General features: G+C 44.5%; 2 protein-coding genes across 2 annotated transcripts; both read right to left on the reverse strand.

Moving 5' to 3' along the window:
- Positions 1–1426: 1426 nt before the first annotated feature.
- rasd3 (RASD family member 3) lies at positions 1427–2068 on the reverse strand. Its single transcript, XM_061067278.1, has one exon. The coding sequence runs from the start codon at positions 2066–2068 to the stop codon at positions 1427–1429; it is 642 nt and encodes a 213-aa protein (XP_060923261.1).
- Positions 2069–7908: 5840 nt separating this feature from the next.
- Positions 7909–13550, reverse strand: LOC133028060 (fascin-like). Its single transcript, XM_061095258.1, has 5 exons — positions 12728–13550; positions 9267–9423; positions 9064–9185; positions 8803–8973; positions 7909–8114 (listed from the first exon to the last, which is right to left on the reverse strand). The coding sequence occupies exons 1-5, from the start codon at positions 13542–13544 to the stop codon at positions 7909–7911; spliced, it is 1473 nt and encodes a 490-aa protein (XP_060951241.1). The 5' UTR covers positions 13545–13550.
- Positions 13551–16966: the final 3416 nt, after the last annotated feature.

The following is a 16966-nucleotide window of genomic DNA, read 5'->3' on the forward strand; positions in this document are numbered from 1 at the left end:
TATAATACTGCACATGCAGGGGTCCCACATATTTGCTTTATATAAGAAGCCTATATATTTTGCTGCTTATTGCTATAGATTAGTTTAATTTCTTATTTGTGGCATTTAGAGACTTTTACTCTTTGGAACTGAAATTGTTGGAAACAGCAGACAGAAATCACAGAAGCAGTTTTTATTGACATAATTGTAAATATACACAAAACACATAAAGTGCATGACAAGTGCGCACGCAACCATAACTAGACTTCGGAGAGTCTCATGAGTTCACGTGGACTCCAGCGTGGAGGTGATGACCAGCAGCAACATCTGGACCATAGATTCAGTGGTGGGAAGTAACGAAGTACAAATACTTTGTTACTGTACTTAAGTAGATTTTTCACATATCTGTACTTTACTTGAGTACTTCTTTTCCTGACGAATTTTTACTTTTACTTGTTACATTTGAACAAAAATATGTGTACTTTCTACTTCTTACATTTTCAAACTGGCTCGTTACTTGAGCAGCGGAGGTTGGCGCAGCACACCTCTACGCACGGCGCACCTCTCTCTCTCTCTCTCTCTCTCTCTCTCTCTCTCTCTCTCTCTCTCTCTCTCTCTCTCATCTAGGGTTCAAAATTTGTAAAATTATACATTATATACATTATATTCATATTGTTGTTATAATTTTTTAGACAGTTGAGATACATCTTGAGGAGAAACATTTTGGGTTGTTTTGTGTCTGTATAGGCCTACTATAAAAAGCACTACTTTTGATACTTAAGTGCATTTCAACACCAGATACTTTTGATACTTAAGTACTTTTAATATGAGCTACTTTAAGACTTTTACTCAAGTCATTTTCTGACGGGTGACTTCTACTTTTACCGAAGTCACTTTCAGGTAAGATATCTGTACTTTTACTCAAGTATGGCTTTCAAGTACTTTATACACCACTGCATAGATTGTATATATAACATCTGGACCCGAGCAGAGCAGCAACATCTGGACCATAGATTGTATATATAACATCTGGACCCGAGCAGACCAGCAGCAACATCTGGACCATAGATTGTGTATATATAACATCTGGACCCGAGCAGACCAGCAGCAACATCTGGACCATAGATTGTATATATAACATCTGGACCCGAGCAGACCAGCAGCAACATCTGGACCATAGATTGTATATATAACATCTGGACCCGAGCAGACCAGCAGCAACATCTGGACCATAGATTGTATATACAACACCTGGACCCGAGCAGACCAGCAGCAACATCTGGACCATAGATTGTATATATAACATCTGGACCCGAGCAGACCAGCAGCAACATCTGGACCATATACAACATCTGGACCCGAGCAGACCAGCAGCAACATCTGGACCATAGATTGTAAATATAACATCTGGACCCGAGCAGACCAGCTGCAGAGTCCTTCCTCGGGTCTAGGACAGCACGCAGCTGTGGCTCTTCCTCAGCGGGGGTCTCCTCCTCTTCACCGGGGGTCGTGGCAGCGTGTCCCTGCGCCGGCCCAGCTGGGGGGGGCTCAGCCGGTGTGGCACCTCCACGTGCTGCAGCAGCGAGTGGAAGACCCCCACCGCGTTCCCACCGGTGCGCGCGGACGCCTCCACGAAGTTCGCGTCCCACTCGCCCTCCACCGTGCACATGACCTCGGCCGCCTGCAGCGCTCGCCCCTCGGCCTCGGTGAGGTCGGACTTGTTGCCCACCACGGTGATGGGCGCCCCCTTGCCCCCCCGCAGCTCCAGGATCTGGTCGCGGAGCCGGCGCACCTCCTGGAAGGAGCCCGGGTCGTCCACCGCGTACACCAGGGCGAAGGCGTCGCTGTGGCGGATGCACAGCTCCCGCATGGCCGGGAAGGAGTAGCTGCCGCTGGTGTCCAGGATCTCCAGCTGCACCTTAGTGGAGTCCGAGGTGTGGTACTCCAGCAGGTGCAGCTCCTCCACCGTGCGCAGGTGCTGGTGCTCGAAGCGGTCGTGCAGGAAGCGGTGGATGAGCGAGCTCTTGCCGACCCCCGCTGCTCCGAGGAGAACCAGCCGGACCGTGTTGGGACGTCCTGAGGGAGACATGTCGGTCTGTGAGTGTCCCGGAGCGGACAGCTGAGTCCCCCGGGAATAAAGCACCTGCTGGCGGCGAGCTGGACCCTGTGCGCTCCGCTGCAGCCACCGCAGACTCCTGCTCTCCTCCAAGCATCCGTGCGTATTTATAGGAGGAGCGCGCACGCCCTCCACCAATAACATCCTTATCTATGGTACGAGGGAAGCATGATTCAAGACACACACCCGGACAGGTCGACAACAGACACCTGCAGCGTGGAAACATGCATGAATCTCACGCCTTTTCACTGGTATGTCAACAGTCATATAGTCATATATAGTCATATAACATAGGGAGTCACTCTGTCCTCAGCCACAAATGAGCCATGGAACTTCAGCCTCTATAGAAACTGGGAAATTATAGGAACAAGCAAACAGTCATATTCCACAAATGTACAATTAGTAAGTGCATATTCAACAGGCCACTGGGTCAACACAGGATTTAAACAACAGGGAATAGAGCTTAGATTCAAATTGAAAGGCTGTAGAAGTATTATCAGCAACATTATTGAATTAAGTAACACTTAGAATAGATAGCAGAACAGCTGCTGTTTTATATTAGTACTTATTTTAAGTATCTGACCAGCCGGGTGAGCAACATATAGTGTTGCACATTTAATAAGGCAAATACAAGAGCTCTTAAAAGACATCCAGGCGATGGAAAGCAACACTAAAATATACAAATGAAAATGGATTCACGACACGATTAAAGACTGTAATGGATTAAAAAGTACTCTATCCCTTACAGTTATACTTAAATATAGTACTTGAGTAAAAACACTTGGTTACAGTTCACCACCGCTGAAATTAAACCGTGGAAAATATTTTATACGATCCCCACGTGGTTTTATTATTGTGTTTCCTTCCCAGGAACTCAGAGCTTGAAGTCTGCCAGTCATAAAGCGTTGGTCATTCATGCACACACACATAGGCGCACGCACAGACACACACACACACACACACACACACACACAGCCAATACCCAGACACATGCACTCATATTTACACCAGGTATGAGTCATGGAAGGTCTCTCTCTCTCATCCTCCACATTCTGTTTGCCTCAAACACACATACACATTGTGTTGTCTGCATGAACATGTGTCGCACACATCCTGTTATTAAAAACACTGGAATTGTGTTGCAGTTTTGGTTTTGTTCAGATTGTTTCTAATCATGCATGAGTGGTTTTAATCGTTTGGATAATTTGAACAGGGTAAATAATTATTTAAGTGAACCACACCCACAGGGGGTTTCTGAACTTAGTGTAGTGGCAAAGTCAAATGGGCTGATTGCACTCTTGAGCTTTTCAAGGGACCTGGAGGCCTCAGGTTAAAGGGACCATTGTCATTCCAGCCTTCAAATTACTCTTTTATCTCAAAATTATAAATCAAGTGCATTCTGTACATTCATAAACTGTGCATAATACTGGATATAGACATGGATACAGTGTGATTGACAGTTAGTACCGTCCAATGAATGCAGGTTAGATGTGCATGCATTCACGCTCTCAGTGAGGCTCCACCCCTGAGCTTCCAAATAGGGTGAATGTTCAAAAAAACAAAATGGTGATGGACAAAATGCCAAAGACACTGAAAAACAACCCATGATCCCCGGCTTCCGGAATCAGAAGAGATGCCAATGTCACAAATCCACTAAGCTCTGTTAAAATTCTTATTGGAGATAAACACTGTTTTTTAACGACTCCTCAGTCTATTCAACTTATCTATAGTTCAGCATTTGAACTCCTTGGGCCTGATTCTGACACCTAAAGCCATGAAGAAGTCAGTGCCAGGCTCCTCAGAGGAAATCGTATCCCCTTACTTTTGGTTTCTCAATACCGAGATGGCGCTGGACAAAATGTTAAGCTTCAAAACGGCAGCTCACAAACCGATGGGTGACGTCACGGTGAGTTGACACTTGGTGCATACACATAAATAATCCCAGGCATTTAGACGTTCTATTATCAAACCAAACCTCTCAAAATACAAAGCTTTTGGAAGAAAGATAGTAATATGGGACCTCCTTGTTGTTGTTTTTTTGACAGTTCCAGTCCCCAGTACATAACCAATCAAAGAATTTAACATAATAAGCCGTTCTCGGGGGGGCCTCTCTTGCCTCCCCAGTATACCCGATTCTGACGCCCCTATAGCACAGCAGACTAGAAGCAAGAGTGTGATTTTTAAGGTTCTAGTCTGAGTTGACTCACACTGTCTGGCTGGACGTGGCTATCGGTGGACAAACTGATAATTAGTCAATGTGTTCGTGCCTTTGTGTGCGTTCATTCGTTTGTTCTGTCTCGTATCTCTACCCTTGAAGAAGGTCAGTATTTCCTTTTTAATATCAGGGAGCAAATAAAACCAGAGCAAATAAATATAGACCAAAGAAAACCCACGACCCTGCAGATAAACTCACCACGGCTGCACTTTCTTTAGTTTAGATGCAAATATTCTACAAGAGCAGCATTTTATCAAAGTAACGACTTATCATGCAACAGTTTGGGTTTGCTTTCTTCATATTTGGTCTTTATCTCTTTGTAATCTCTTGTTTTTTGGATTCTTGCTTCTCTTAAAGTTTGTGTTACTATTCTTGCTTTTTAATCTCATGTTCCCTTCTTATATTTTCCTTGTAACTGGACGCTCTACTGACTCATTCTTCTAATCTCTCTCCTCTCTGATGCGTCAACATAAAAGACAACCTGCTCTTTTTCTCCTGATCAACAAAAACCTCCTTTTTTACTACACAACTTCTCTTCTCATCTTCCACCTCATTCTCAGCTTTTTCTACTCAAATGCAATATAATCTTTTTTCTGGCAGGCAAACATTCGGCAAGTGTTTTCTCTTATGGATGATGTTGCACAAACAGGATAACTAAAATAATGTGAGTTGAAGTATTATTGTATTAGCGTGAGAACAGTAGAAGCTTCAATCTTATTAGGGAGTATCACATGTCTGTGTTATCCTGAGCTCTTTATCTATTTAACCTTCCTTCTCTCACTTTGTAGCATCTTCGGTTATGTGGCTATTCTGACTTTGAGAATTACAATTTCTATTTATATTATCGATCCATGTGTGTCTGGTACTCAGACTGAATATCAAGTAGACAACACGTCTCCACTTTCACCAACTATCCACAAATGGAGCTGTGCAATATCCCAGATAGAAACGCCATCATTGCATACATGGAGCTAGACTCTGTGCAGTAGTGATCAGGGGTGGAGCCGTGGTAGTGACGTCCAATACATGTGCTCGACCAATCATGAGTCAGTCTTAGCTTTCAATCAGGACTTTTCCATCTGTATATATAGTATCAAACTAATTAAAAACAAATTTACTAGAAAAAGCAGAAACCATCTTTGAGAAAATTATATGACGTGGCTTTTTATTTTTTTTAATTGGGAGGTGTCCCAACTACTAACATGGAGGAGGTGGGGTTTATGACCTATACTACAGCCAGCCACCAGGAGGTGGATGAGACGCTCTGGCTTCACAGAAAATATGTCGTTCATCTTTAGAAACAGTCTTTGGTCTGTTACATCTCCAAAGTCTCATCCTCCCATCCCTGCCATCACCTGTTACCATGGCAACGTGCAGAGCTCTCACAGCGGAGGATGTCAGTTGCTCTGTTCATGTCTGTGTTGGTATCAGAACACGTATGTTAAGTTGAGCATGAGAGTGACTGAGGGTTGAGTTTCCTCTGCAGCAGGATGTAGGTTCCCTCCCTCTTCCCTCGCCTTCCTCTTCCCTTGCACCGTTTTTTGGAATCTCAAGGGGATGAGGTTCAGGCGCTTTCGTCCTTCTCCCACACACAGCAGCAGAAATAGTCACAAAGGATTTTTTTTTATCATCAGCACAAGATGGTTGCCACATTGGAATGATTGTATATCAGACTTTGGATACACTGACTGAATGATAAGGACATTTCCTTGTTGACTGTGGCTTTTACAGGGGGTTAACTGGCAATAAGAAATTATACTTTTATACCTCCATTTACTGTCTTTTCTTCTAAATGTTTTAAATATCATTTTAATGTATTGCCTTTCTACTGAATTGTTTTATTGTATCTGTTATTTGCACTATTTAATTCAGTATCACCATTTTATCCAACAACAAAATACTACTACCATAAGTTTTATGAGATTGTTTAAATGGTCCTTGATAAAATTCAATAAAAAGAGAAATTCAGAAAAGATTTAGAGGTTTGAGCCTTTAAACAATTATAATTATGTTGGTTTTTAACTACAGAGACTGATAGAAATACCATAATCTTTGCAGGTCAATGTTTGGACCATTAAACACTTTGACCTGATGATGGCGCTAGATGAAACGTTAAGGGATCAACCAAGCTACTACAGTTCATGGGATCAGCACAGTCACTTTGCCTTGTCATTTACTGAAAGGGACCATTTTAGTTTTTTAGTCTTTCAGTTCTTGAGATATTTGTTTTCTTTCGATGAGTAAAGTTTAAAGATAATAGTTTTGTGCACTCCAGTACACAGAGGTTAATGAACTTGTGTTTGTGTTGCCCACAGCTTTGAAATATGACATAACTAGAAACAGAAGCTGCTGTTACTGCACAGAAAACTGTAAGATTTCAGAATGTTGTGTATCCAGCGAGTTAATATCCATATATATATATGTTGACAAAAAAGAGAAGGCTCGACTGTTAAGAGGTAAAACTTTATTGGAGTTTTGTAAGAACAAGGAAAAGAAAAGACTGAAATGCTCAATGGAAGGCACGGACACAATCACAGCCAGAGACACCACTGAGTGTCATTGTGTTTACAGACCAGCAGCAGCATCCAATCTAAGGCAGACAACCACACCAGACATGTGCTTTTAACTTCTTTCAAACGGACACTACAATATTGTGCAGACCTTCAGTCAGGCAACTGTATTTTGGTGCTTTTGGAGTGTGCAGTAACGAGGGCCTATCCAACACCTCCTTTTCATCTTGTTCCTCCCATCATAGCTAAATATGTTTCAAAGATCCTTTAACACGTCCTCTCATTTCATTTCTTTCCTCCAGACATATAAGTTAAAAGCAAAGAGTCATATGAGGAACCAGGAAGACCTGAGTAGATCTGGTCTTGAAGGAAAACCTCTGACCTGAAGCTTTTTGAAACACCTGTGCTTTGAAGATGGAGGGAGGAAAGCTGGATCGTGCACATACGGAAACCATTTTAGATCCACCTGCCATTTCTCTTCTTACAGACTCAAGACACTTTTCATGGTTACTATGTTTTTGAAGCATCTAGCGACAAAGAAAGCATTATATACAGCAGCAACACTGTCACCAGTGACATCCTTCTATCTGATGTGCGTTATGCATTGTAGTTTAAAAGAGAGCAGGAGATGGAAGCAGCGTAAAACAGCCAGCAGCACATTTAACACGAGAAGGTTAGATATTGTGAAATATGAGTTATAGCATTCTCCACCAGTAGTTACCACAGATAGGCACAAATAATGACAGTAATCGTAGTGAAATTCTTCAGGTACAGTTTTTGTGTCTATTTGACTGGAATTGAGACAATTAATGTGCGACCACACCATGAATCGTTTATCAAACACGTCAGAACAGCAAGAAATATTCAATCCAAATCTCCGGTGAAAAGCCCGGTAAGAAGAGACCAATCGTTTAGGAAAGAGAAAATAAAAAATAGGCAACGACTTCCAGTTTATCAGCTCCAGTTTCAACCACACGTTCATCCAGACCAATTCACAATAACACCCATACAAAAAAAACAGCTACCTACAGTATCGATCAATTTCAAGCATTGTCGTGTGAGATAGTGGAAGTCTGAGCTGTGCTTTCTCAGTACTCCCAGAGGGTGGCGCTGTCCAGGGAGTCCACGCTGGCCTTCAGCCCCCCAGCGTGGTCTCCTTTCAGGTACTTCCCCCCCAGCACACGGATGGCCATCTTGTTGAGGTCACAGAACTCAAACAGGAACTGGACAGGTGTGGCGCTGCTGCAGGACACCGCCGTGTCGTCTCCAACGCACCAGTACTTCCCCTGAGAGTCTGGACAAACAACACACACTTAGAGAAGCCTGACTCACACAGTGATGCGGGATGTCTGCATAATCACACGTTAAAACTCAGATGGAATTTTCATTTAAATATATTTGCGATATGTAAGTTTTCAGTGCTGCTGAATGTGCCAGGAGCAGGTTGTTGGTGATGGAAAAAACAGAGCTACATCTTTAATGCAGACTGGATAGCATAATATCTCTCTATCAAACATTTAAGTAGAAGCAATGAAGTAATAGAATTGAAAGCAACTCTTCATTCAGTCTCGGTGATTAAAGGAAGGATGCAGGACTCGTCACGTTCCCTCAGGATTTAACCTTAACGGTTGATAATGCAAACATTGGCTATGTAGCGAATGCAAAAACCTACTTCCACCCCCTTTTATAGATAATATTGATTCACTGTTCAGGTGCAGGTTGAACTATTTACCGAAATAACCGACACGAGCCTGATTAGGGCGGTGAGGTTATATATGTTGGCTCCAATACACTTTCGGTTCATTTCCGAATGTGTAGGATCAGAAGAAAATTCCTCTTTTTGGCCCAATTTCAAGGATCCAAGATAACACTGAGGTACAGAAGCGTATTGCAGTCACTTGAGAGAAGAAATAATTTTGTTAACTCAGAAAAACTGGGCTGTTTTCATGCAGACATGTGAATACCACGTCAGCTCCACCCACCTTTAAGGGAGTACGCTCCGTTGTTGAACTCCAGCTGGAAAACATCGTAGGACGCTCGGTTGGAGTCCAGCGTCGCCGTTCCTGCTTTACGGGCCCCGATAAAACCGTGCTCCCCACGGAGGACGATGATTGGCCGGTTGATCAGCTTCATCAGGAACTGTTCGGCTTCACCTGAAGAGACAGACTGAGACGTGTTAAACTTACCGAAGACACGCAAGACATTTGTGATTTGTTTCTTTCCTCTGAAGAAGTGTCACTGACCTGCGTTGTCGATGGTAGCAGACAGCTGCCCGTTCCTCTTGGCGATCACGTACTTGCCGTTGGCCGCACGCACACACACGCGACCATCACGCCACTCCAGTTCAAAGAAGCTGTTGGCTGATCTGTGAAACAAACATGAGGGATGGTTATGTGTGAACTAGAGTGTGTGATGCACTGTACAACAAGTGTGTGTGTGTGTTTACTTGGTGGAGGCGGTGCACTGCAGTCCTCCTGCCGCCGTCAGTGTCCAGTATTTCCCAGAAGCGGATCTGAAGGCGCACTTCCTGTCCTCACGGCTCATCTCCAGCTGGAAGACTTCCTGGTCCCCTTCCTCGTCCTGATTGGCTGACAGGTCCATGCCTAGAGAAGTTGGACAATCTGCTGTCAGCTCTCATTTGTCTCTGGAGGTTGTCGTCCTTGTCTGAAACGCTCCAACCCTTTAACTCCTGAAGTCCCTCTGATCGACTCTTAAAGGGACAGGGCTTCTGACCAGCTGTTAAAGGTGGGTCCACACGGATATGTTGTATGAATGGTGACCACAAAGGAGAAGTGTCGATACTGAGACTGAGTGAGAAAATAAGTGTGTTGCATTGATTAGTTAAAAACGCTGACCGGATCGCTGCAGTGCATTCTGGTCTAATGAGGACACGGTCGAGAATTTCATATTTCTGCTTCTTCTGTGCTGAATTCCCAAAGCGTCACACTTGAGACTTTTCATTGCATTGCATTTCAACTGACTGTAAATTCCAAAGCAAGGACTTTAAAGTCTTAAATCTTGATTTATAGGTACAAATGTTGAACATAAATAATGAATTACAGGCTAGTTTTTCATAGCCACACATTTTCATTACTGAATCATTACACCTAATAAATGTTAAATGGACTTTATACAACTATCAAGTCAACCACTCAAAGCACTTTACACCACAAGCCACATTCACGGATTCACATTATTATTCATACAGCGTCTTTATACTACACGTACACGCACCACTTACAGATTGTGAGGCGTGTGGAGGATTGTGTGTTTTGCGGACTGGAGGAGTGGGGATCGAACCACCGACCGTCCAGGTTAGTGAACGACCCACTTTACCACCTGAGTTGCCAATCAGCCACCTGGTATCTGTGATGTGAGCAGTGTTCTTTTTTTTTTGGGCTGCTTAAGAGCAGTTTAATAAGCTGTAAACACTTCAGTGACATATTTTTAAATAAAGTTGATATAATGATGATAATAATTTACTCATCCAGTGAACATTAGCGTTCATTCTGTCCCTGTAATGACTCTATCTCCAAATCTCTCCTCACCAGGAAGTTGCTACTGTAAAGTGGGTTTATAAAGCATTTATTTTTGCTGACAGCAGCTGATGCTGATGCAGGACAATAAGTTGATGAGAGCAGTGAAACGAAAGAGTGATGTTGTGGACTACAAAACCCCAAAAAGAGCTTAAAGACACTAAAGTCTGCTGTGGAGCTGAGGGGATAATTCACCATAAGCATGAATTGTTTTAAAAGATGATTGAATGAATGAATGTTTGTTTTTATTAATATGTGAATTGAAAGGAAAACGCTGCAACTCTCTCATCTGGACCTGGAATCAGACGACTCACACACACAACGGCCATTATCTTGGCGTAGAAAGCAGACAACCGAGCCAAGATTCCGTCTTCTGTTGACCTTCCACTTTCCGAATATTTTCTTTCAACACACAAGTCGAAAGTTTCTCCACATTTTGTTGAATGTGTTCGTCCTCTTTTGCTCTTTGTGTTTACCTGCAGGTAACCAAAGCCTGCTCGAACGTGATTGGTCAAACTAGAAATGGAAGCCTTCTTTTTTTGCCCTTAAAATCTTGTCGCTCACAAACAGATTTTGTTTATTACGAATAGTCGTAAATCTGTGAATTTTGTCACCACAGATTTAAGAAGTAATGATCTTGCTCTTTAATAGAGAATGGGCGTTGGCCACGTTTGACACCAAAATCTAATTTTGCCATGAAAGTGCCTGAGCGTGACAAGAGGGATCTTTCTGTCCTGTTTGGTTTTGCAGGATGAAAAACGTGGAAACCACAGTTTGTCTTTTGGAAAGAGAGAAAAAATTGTGAAGCTATAACACTCTCTTCACAGCCTGTAACACGTGTATTACCATCACGGGTATGATTTCAATAAAGGAGCAGGTCATGGGGGTCACTGCCCCCGGACACTGAGAGACTATCTCCCTTCTTCCACAGTCCATCCCTCGTGGAATGCATACACACACACACACACACACACACAGACACACACACAGACACACACACACACACACACACACACACACACACACACACACACACACACATGTGTCTCCATGACTTCACAGGACATTACTTTTGATCTTTTCTCTGGAGACTCACTCCCTTAACCTAAACCTGAAGTTAACTTAAACCTAAAAGCACGTCTTCACCTTCATATGTAATGATCCACGTCTACGATATGGGGAATTGCTTTTCGTCCCCATGAGGAGGACAAGTCCCCATAATGTGTCTGTGTTAGGTCCCCACAACGTGAGTGATACTTGGAGCGCACACAATTGAAAGCATTTTGATTGCATGAACAAAATACTGTCACTGATCAGTGGCAGCACCGAATGAGAGCGAGCAGCGTTGAGACAAAGAGGTTGCATGTGGCACGAAAGACCCACATTCCGCAGGACTGCCTGAGTCACACCTCCCTCTCTGTGGCCTGCTTTCTCTCCTTTTCCTCTCCTCCATTGTGTCCCCGTTCTGTTCTGTCCCTCAACGAATCCCTCCTCGTTCCCTGTCCTCTCCAAGTCTATTCTGAGGTAGAAGAATGATGGATAACTGCAGACTGGGAGCTGACCCTGAACCAGCAGCCACAATGCAGGGGTAGAATTACTGCAGGAGGAGAACAAATGTGAGGCAAGGCACAGGCTGCATGGGCCGAGAGGAGGGAGGGAGCGAGTGAGAGCATGGTAATGAAAAACACATGGTGTGTGGGGGGAAATGAAGAAGCCTCTGATTCCACACACACACACACACACACAGACACACACACACACACGAACACACACCAAAAGCCATGCAACAGCTGCTTGTGGTGTGGGCCCAGTTATGCAGTGACTTCATCAGCATGGTTAAATGGTGAAATATGATTTCTGTCCTCATGTGTGTGTGTGTGTCTGTGTGAGAGAGAGAGAGACAGTGTATGTGTGTGTCTGTGTGTTTGTGTATGTATCTCTCTATAGCTATGAGGGCCACTACTGTATATCCAACACCATCATTGTGAGGACATTTAGATTGTATGGGGACATTTTGGCCTCATTTAAGACATTTGGTCCTCACAGATTCTAAGGGTTGTTATAGTGTTATAGGTGTGTGTGTGTGTGTGTGTGTGTGAGAGAGAGAGAAGTGTGTGTCTGTGTGTTTGTGTATGTGTATCTCTCTATAGCTATAAGGGCCAATACTGTATATTCAACACCATCATTGTGAGGACATGTAAGATTGTATGGGGACATTTGGTGCTCACAGATTCAAAGGGTTGTTGGAGGGTTAAGACTTGGTTTTAGGGACAGTGTGTGTGTGTGTGTGTGTGTGTGTGTGTGTGTGTGTGTGTGTGTGTGTGTGTGTGTGTGTGTGTGTGTGTGTGTGTGTGTGTGTTGTCGGCCTCACCTTGCCTGGTGGACACGTTCCTCTCGTTGCCTGCAGTGAGCACGACCTGCGCGTGGCTGCGCTCCAGGGCGAACAGCTCGTCCTTGCCCACCCGGAGGCTCTTCCCGGACCTCATGGTGCCGGTGGGACCCCCGGGGGCCAGGTACCGCCCGGTGCAGTCCCGGAACGCCACCTTCCCGGAGCGGAACTCCAGCACGTAGCCGGTGTCCTGGTCCGTCCCGGTGGACAAGGTGCCGTCATTGCGCAGGAAGCGGTTGTCCGAGGTCTCCAGGTGGTAGCGCTGGTCCCGGTACACCAGGGTCACCAGGGAGTGCACCCCCCAGGGCACGTCCCGGCTGATGGACAGCTCGTGCGCGTGCACGCTGAGGTGGGCGAAGCGCTTGCGCGCCAGGCTGTACAGGCTGACCTGCGGGTGCACGGCCAGGTGCACGCTCCATCTCTCAGACGGGGACGCGATCTGCGCAAAGCACTGGATCCGGTCCTCGCTGCCTCCGAGGAATCGACCGTGTGGCTCGGACTGCAGGGACCACCGCCCGTCCTCGTGCACGCTCACCACGAAGCGGCAGTCCCGGCCGGGGGTCTCGCTGTCCGCGGTGACGTTTCCGTCCTTGTCCGTGGCGAGGTAGCGGCCCAGGTGGGACAGGAGGGACACCGCGCTGCCGTCCTCCCCGGCCTGCTCCAGGGTCCACGTCTGCTTCTTCTTCAGGCTGCTGGCCGACGCGTTCACCTTGAAGCCGAAGGTCTCCGCCGTCAGGTACTTGCCTCCGAGGTTGACGAGCCCCAGAGGGATCCGCAGCACGTCCCCGTCCGATGCCATGATGCTGAGGAGGAGCAGGAGGAGGAGGAGGAGGAGAGAGGAGAAGATGCTGCTGCTGCGCTGGAGGAGGAGGACGGAGAGAGTGGAGGGATGAGGGGGCGTCTGTGGGAGGGACAGAGACAGAGAGGGGGGGGGAGAGAGAGAGAGAGCGAGAGGGATGTTCTGACTGATGATGAGTGTCCCCTGTCTGAAAACCAGTGGTGGGAAGTAACGAGGTAGAAATACTTTGTTTCTGTACTTAAGTAGATTTTTCACATATCTGTACTTTACTTGAGTATTTATTTTCCTGACGACTTTTTACTTGTACTCGTTACATTTGAACAAAAATATCTGTACTTTCTACTTCTTACATTCTCAAACTGGCTCGTTACTTGAGCAGCGGAGGTTGGTTCTCTCTCTCTCTCTCTCTCTCTCTCTCATCTAGGGTTCAACATTTTTACATTATATACATTATATTCATATTGTTGTTAAAATTTTTCAGTCAGTTGAAATAAATCTTGAGGAGAAACATTTTGGTTAGTTTTGTGTCTTTATAGGCCTACTATAAAAAGCACTTTGCATTTTTAAGTTTGGTACTTGTACTTTTACTTTTGATACTTAAGTACATTTCAACACCAGATACTTTTTATTCTTAAGTACTTTTAATATGAGCTACTTTAAGACTTTTACTCAAGTCATTTTCTGACGGGTGACTTCTACTTTTACCAAAGTCACTTTCAGGTAAGATATCTGTACTTTTACTCAAGTATGGCTTTCAAGTACTTTATACACCACTGCTGATGATGAGTGTCCCCTGTCTGAAAACACACACTGCCTCCCAGCACACACCCCAGATACCAGCAGAGGAGCTGCAGGGAGATTACTGCAATTTGCTCAAATTACCCTGCAAACCCCATCATATACCCACACTCATCTAAACCACACGGATCCAAACTATGATTCGTCACTAATTTCCCCCAAAACTTTCCGTCCCCCTAATTGTGCTCAGCCTCACTTCCACATGGATAGAGCCATTCACCATCTGACAGACCACTGCTTGTCTGCTGGGCCCTGCGTGCAGGAGCAGCTTGTCTTCTTCAGCTCCTCCACTTAATCAGCTAACATGGTGTTTTCCCCCAGGACAGGCCTCGGTGTGAAGGTCTGTCTACACTGAGGACAGCTGTAGCTTCTTCTCTCCTCCTCTTTGTCCCAGTGGGTGTTAATACAGCTCAGACAGTAGCTGTGTCCACAGACAGTAGTCAACGGATCCTTCAGTGGATCCAGACAGATCGAACAGCAGAATCTGTCTCTGTCAACTTGAATTTCTTGCTGCGCCATTTCAGCTGGTGCCAGTTACTGTAGAACAGTTTCACTTCCTCTGAACAGAACCAGATCCTCCTTCTCTCGTTTACTTCCTGACACTGACACACCTGTGAAGGAAGTAGAAAAATAAATATTCTGACTGGGAGGAGCTGGTTGTGTTTTTGATTTTTCAGGATTTACTGCATTTCACAGCAGCCTGTTCATACCTGGTGTTAAGAGGAGATTCAGGGAGAGGCAGAGTGTGTTATCCTCATTCACAACATACAGTAACAATTAAAGTCAAATCAAATAGATGCATTTAATAATAATAAATCACATCTTTATTTATAAAGCACATCTCAAAACTAATAAAGAAAAACTAGTAAAAATTAACAAATACAAACTCACTCAATGAAAAACTAAAAGTAGACAGCTGAAATAACCTCTTCCTCTTTTCTTCCCCAATCACGGCGCTGGATTCCATATAACCATGGGTTCACGTTGGGTTCTACGAGTGGCGTTCATTCTTGGGTCGTTGGTTATGACCCTGCTCATCCTCGTGTACTGGGACGACGTCAAGGGCTCTAGCCTCCAGCCGCTGCAGGAGCCCAAACACGGGTCGCATCAGGCTCGTCCCTCTCTCCCTCCACCGCCAGAGCCCAGACCAGTTCTTCCTCCACCGTCCCCACCAATGCTTTCAAGACAAAACTCATCCCTGAGTGTAAGGCACACACAGAGACAGACAGAGACTCACACTCACAGACACCCACACACACATATACACAGAGACACACACACACAATACTGTGATCGGTTGACTTATATAAAGACTCTATGTAGGGTCCATGTTTTAAAGCAGGACGTCTGACGCTGGTGTGACAGTTTGTGACTCCCCATTGATGAACCAAATGGTTGCCGAGGTGATGGAGAAGAAGGCGTCTGGCTGCAGGGGGACTGAGACCAGAGCGGCCGTGAAGAAGAAGAGGAAGAAGAGGAAGAAGAGGAAGAAGAGGAAGAAGAGGAAGAAGAGGAAGAAGAGGAAGAAGAGGAAGAAGAGGAAGAAGATGGTGATGAGGGTGACGGCAACTGGGACATGCTCCCTCAACTGGCAGAGATAAAACATATTCCTCATTGACCAGGGAAAGTTTATTAGTGTTTGTTTTGTAGTAGAGTCCCAGACTCACCACTGATACAGGAAAGAGTTGAGCAGCCAGCAGCGTGAAGAGGAGCAGGGGCTGCTGGGAAAGCAAGGCCATCCAGCTGTCATAGTTGTAGTCTGTAGTCATGCCGCCCATGACATTCCATTAGAGGTGATGTTAGGAACCCTGAGGCGTTCATTAAAATACTTTAAGAAAAGAAGAACAATGGAGAATGAATCATGGAAAGTACACAGTGTGGACTTTCCGTAATTACACTGTAATTATTTTTGCCCTCAAGCAGAATTTCTTGGACAAGAAACAGAAAATGTAAACATGGTCAGAAACAACTTTGGGTAAATGAGAAAATAAGGATGATGTAAAAAAGGTTACAGTCCGGATATGCAACTGACTTCAGATAACACAGTGACATGATTTTTTAAACATTGTTCCATTAAACCACGGTTGTGTGATGAAGCCTTCGTTGATAAAAAACTTGATAGTCTCCTCCTCCCAGTCATCCACGTAGCTGTCCAGCTAATCAGTGTCCACGCCTTGTAAAGACAAAAAATACAAACAGTCAGTGAGTTCATGGACACACAATCAGTTTGTTTCACCTCCATCTCACATGTGAAAAAGAACGAATAATTAGCTCATTGATGATGATCAGGATCAACACAGCTTCTAAAACATCAGGGAACCTTATTTCTACATTGATTTAGAAAATAACGGCAACATTATTTCTTCTAAACACATTCACGTCAGTGTAATTAAAGAATTCTGTCTTTATTATGTGTGAACTGAATATCTGTGGTGCAGGAAGGTCAGTGTTTGATATACACCTGATCTCTGTGCGGAGCAGAAACGTCATGACGACGAAATTTGAGCAACAAACATGGAGACAAAAGAAGGAAATGATAAAAACACAGAATCTAAATCAATCAATCAATCAAATTTTATTTGTTTAGCCCATATTCACAAATACAATTTGTCTCATAGGATTTT

The sequence above is a fragment of the Limanda limanda genome, chromosome 2, assembly GCF_963576545.1.
Source record: "Limanda limanda chromosome 2, fLimLim1.1, whole genome shotgun sequence".
Taxonomy (NCBI): Eukaryota; Metazoa; Chordata; class Actinopteri; order Pleuronectiformes; family Pleuronectidae; genus Limanda; species Limanda limanda.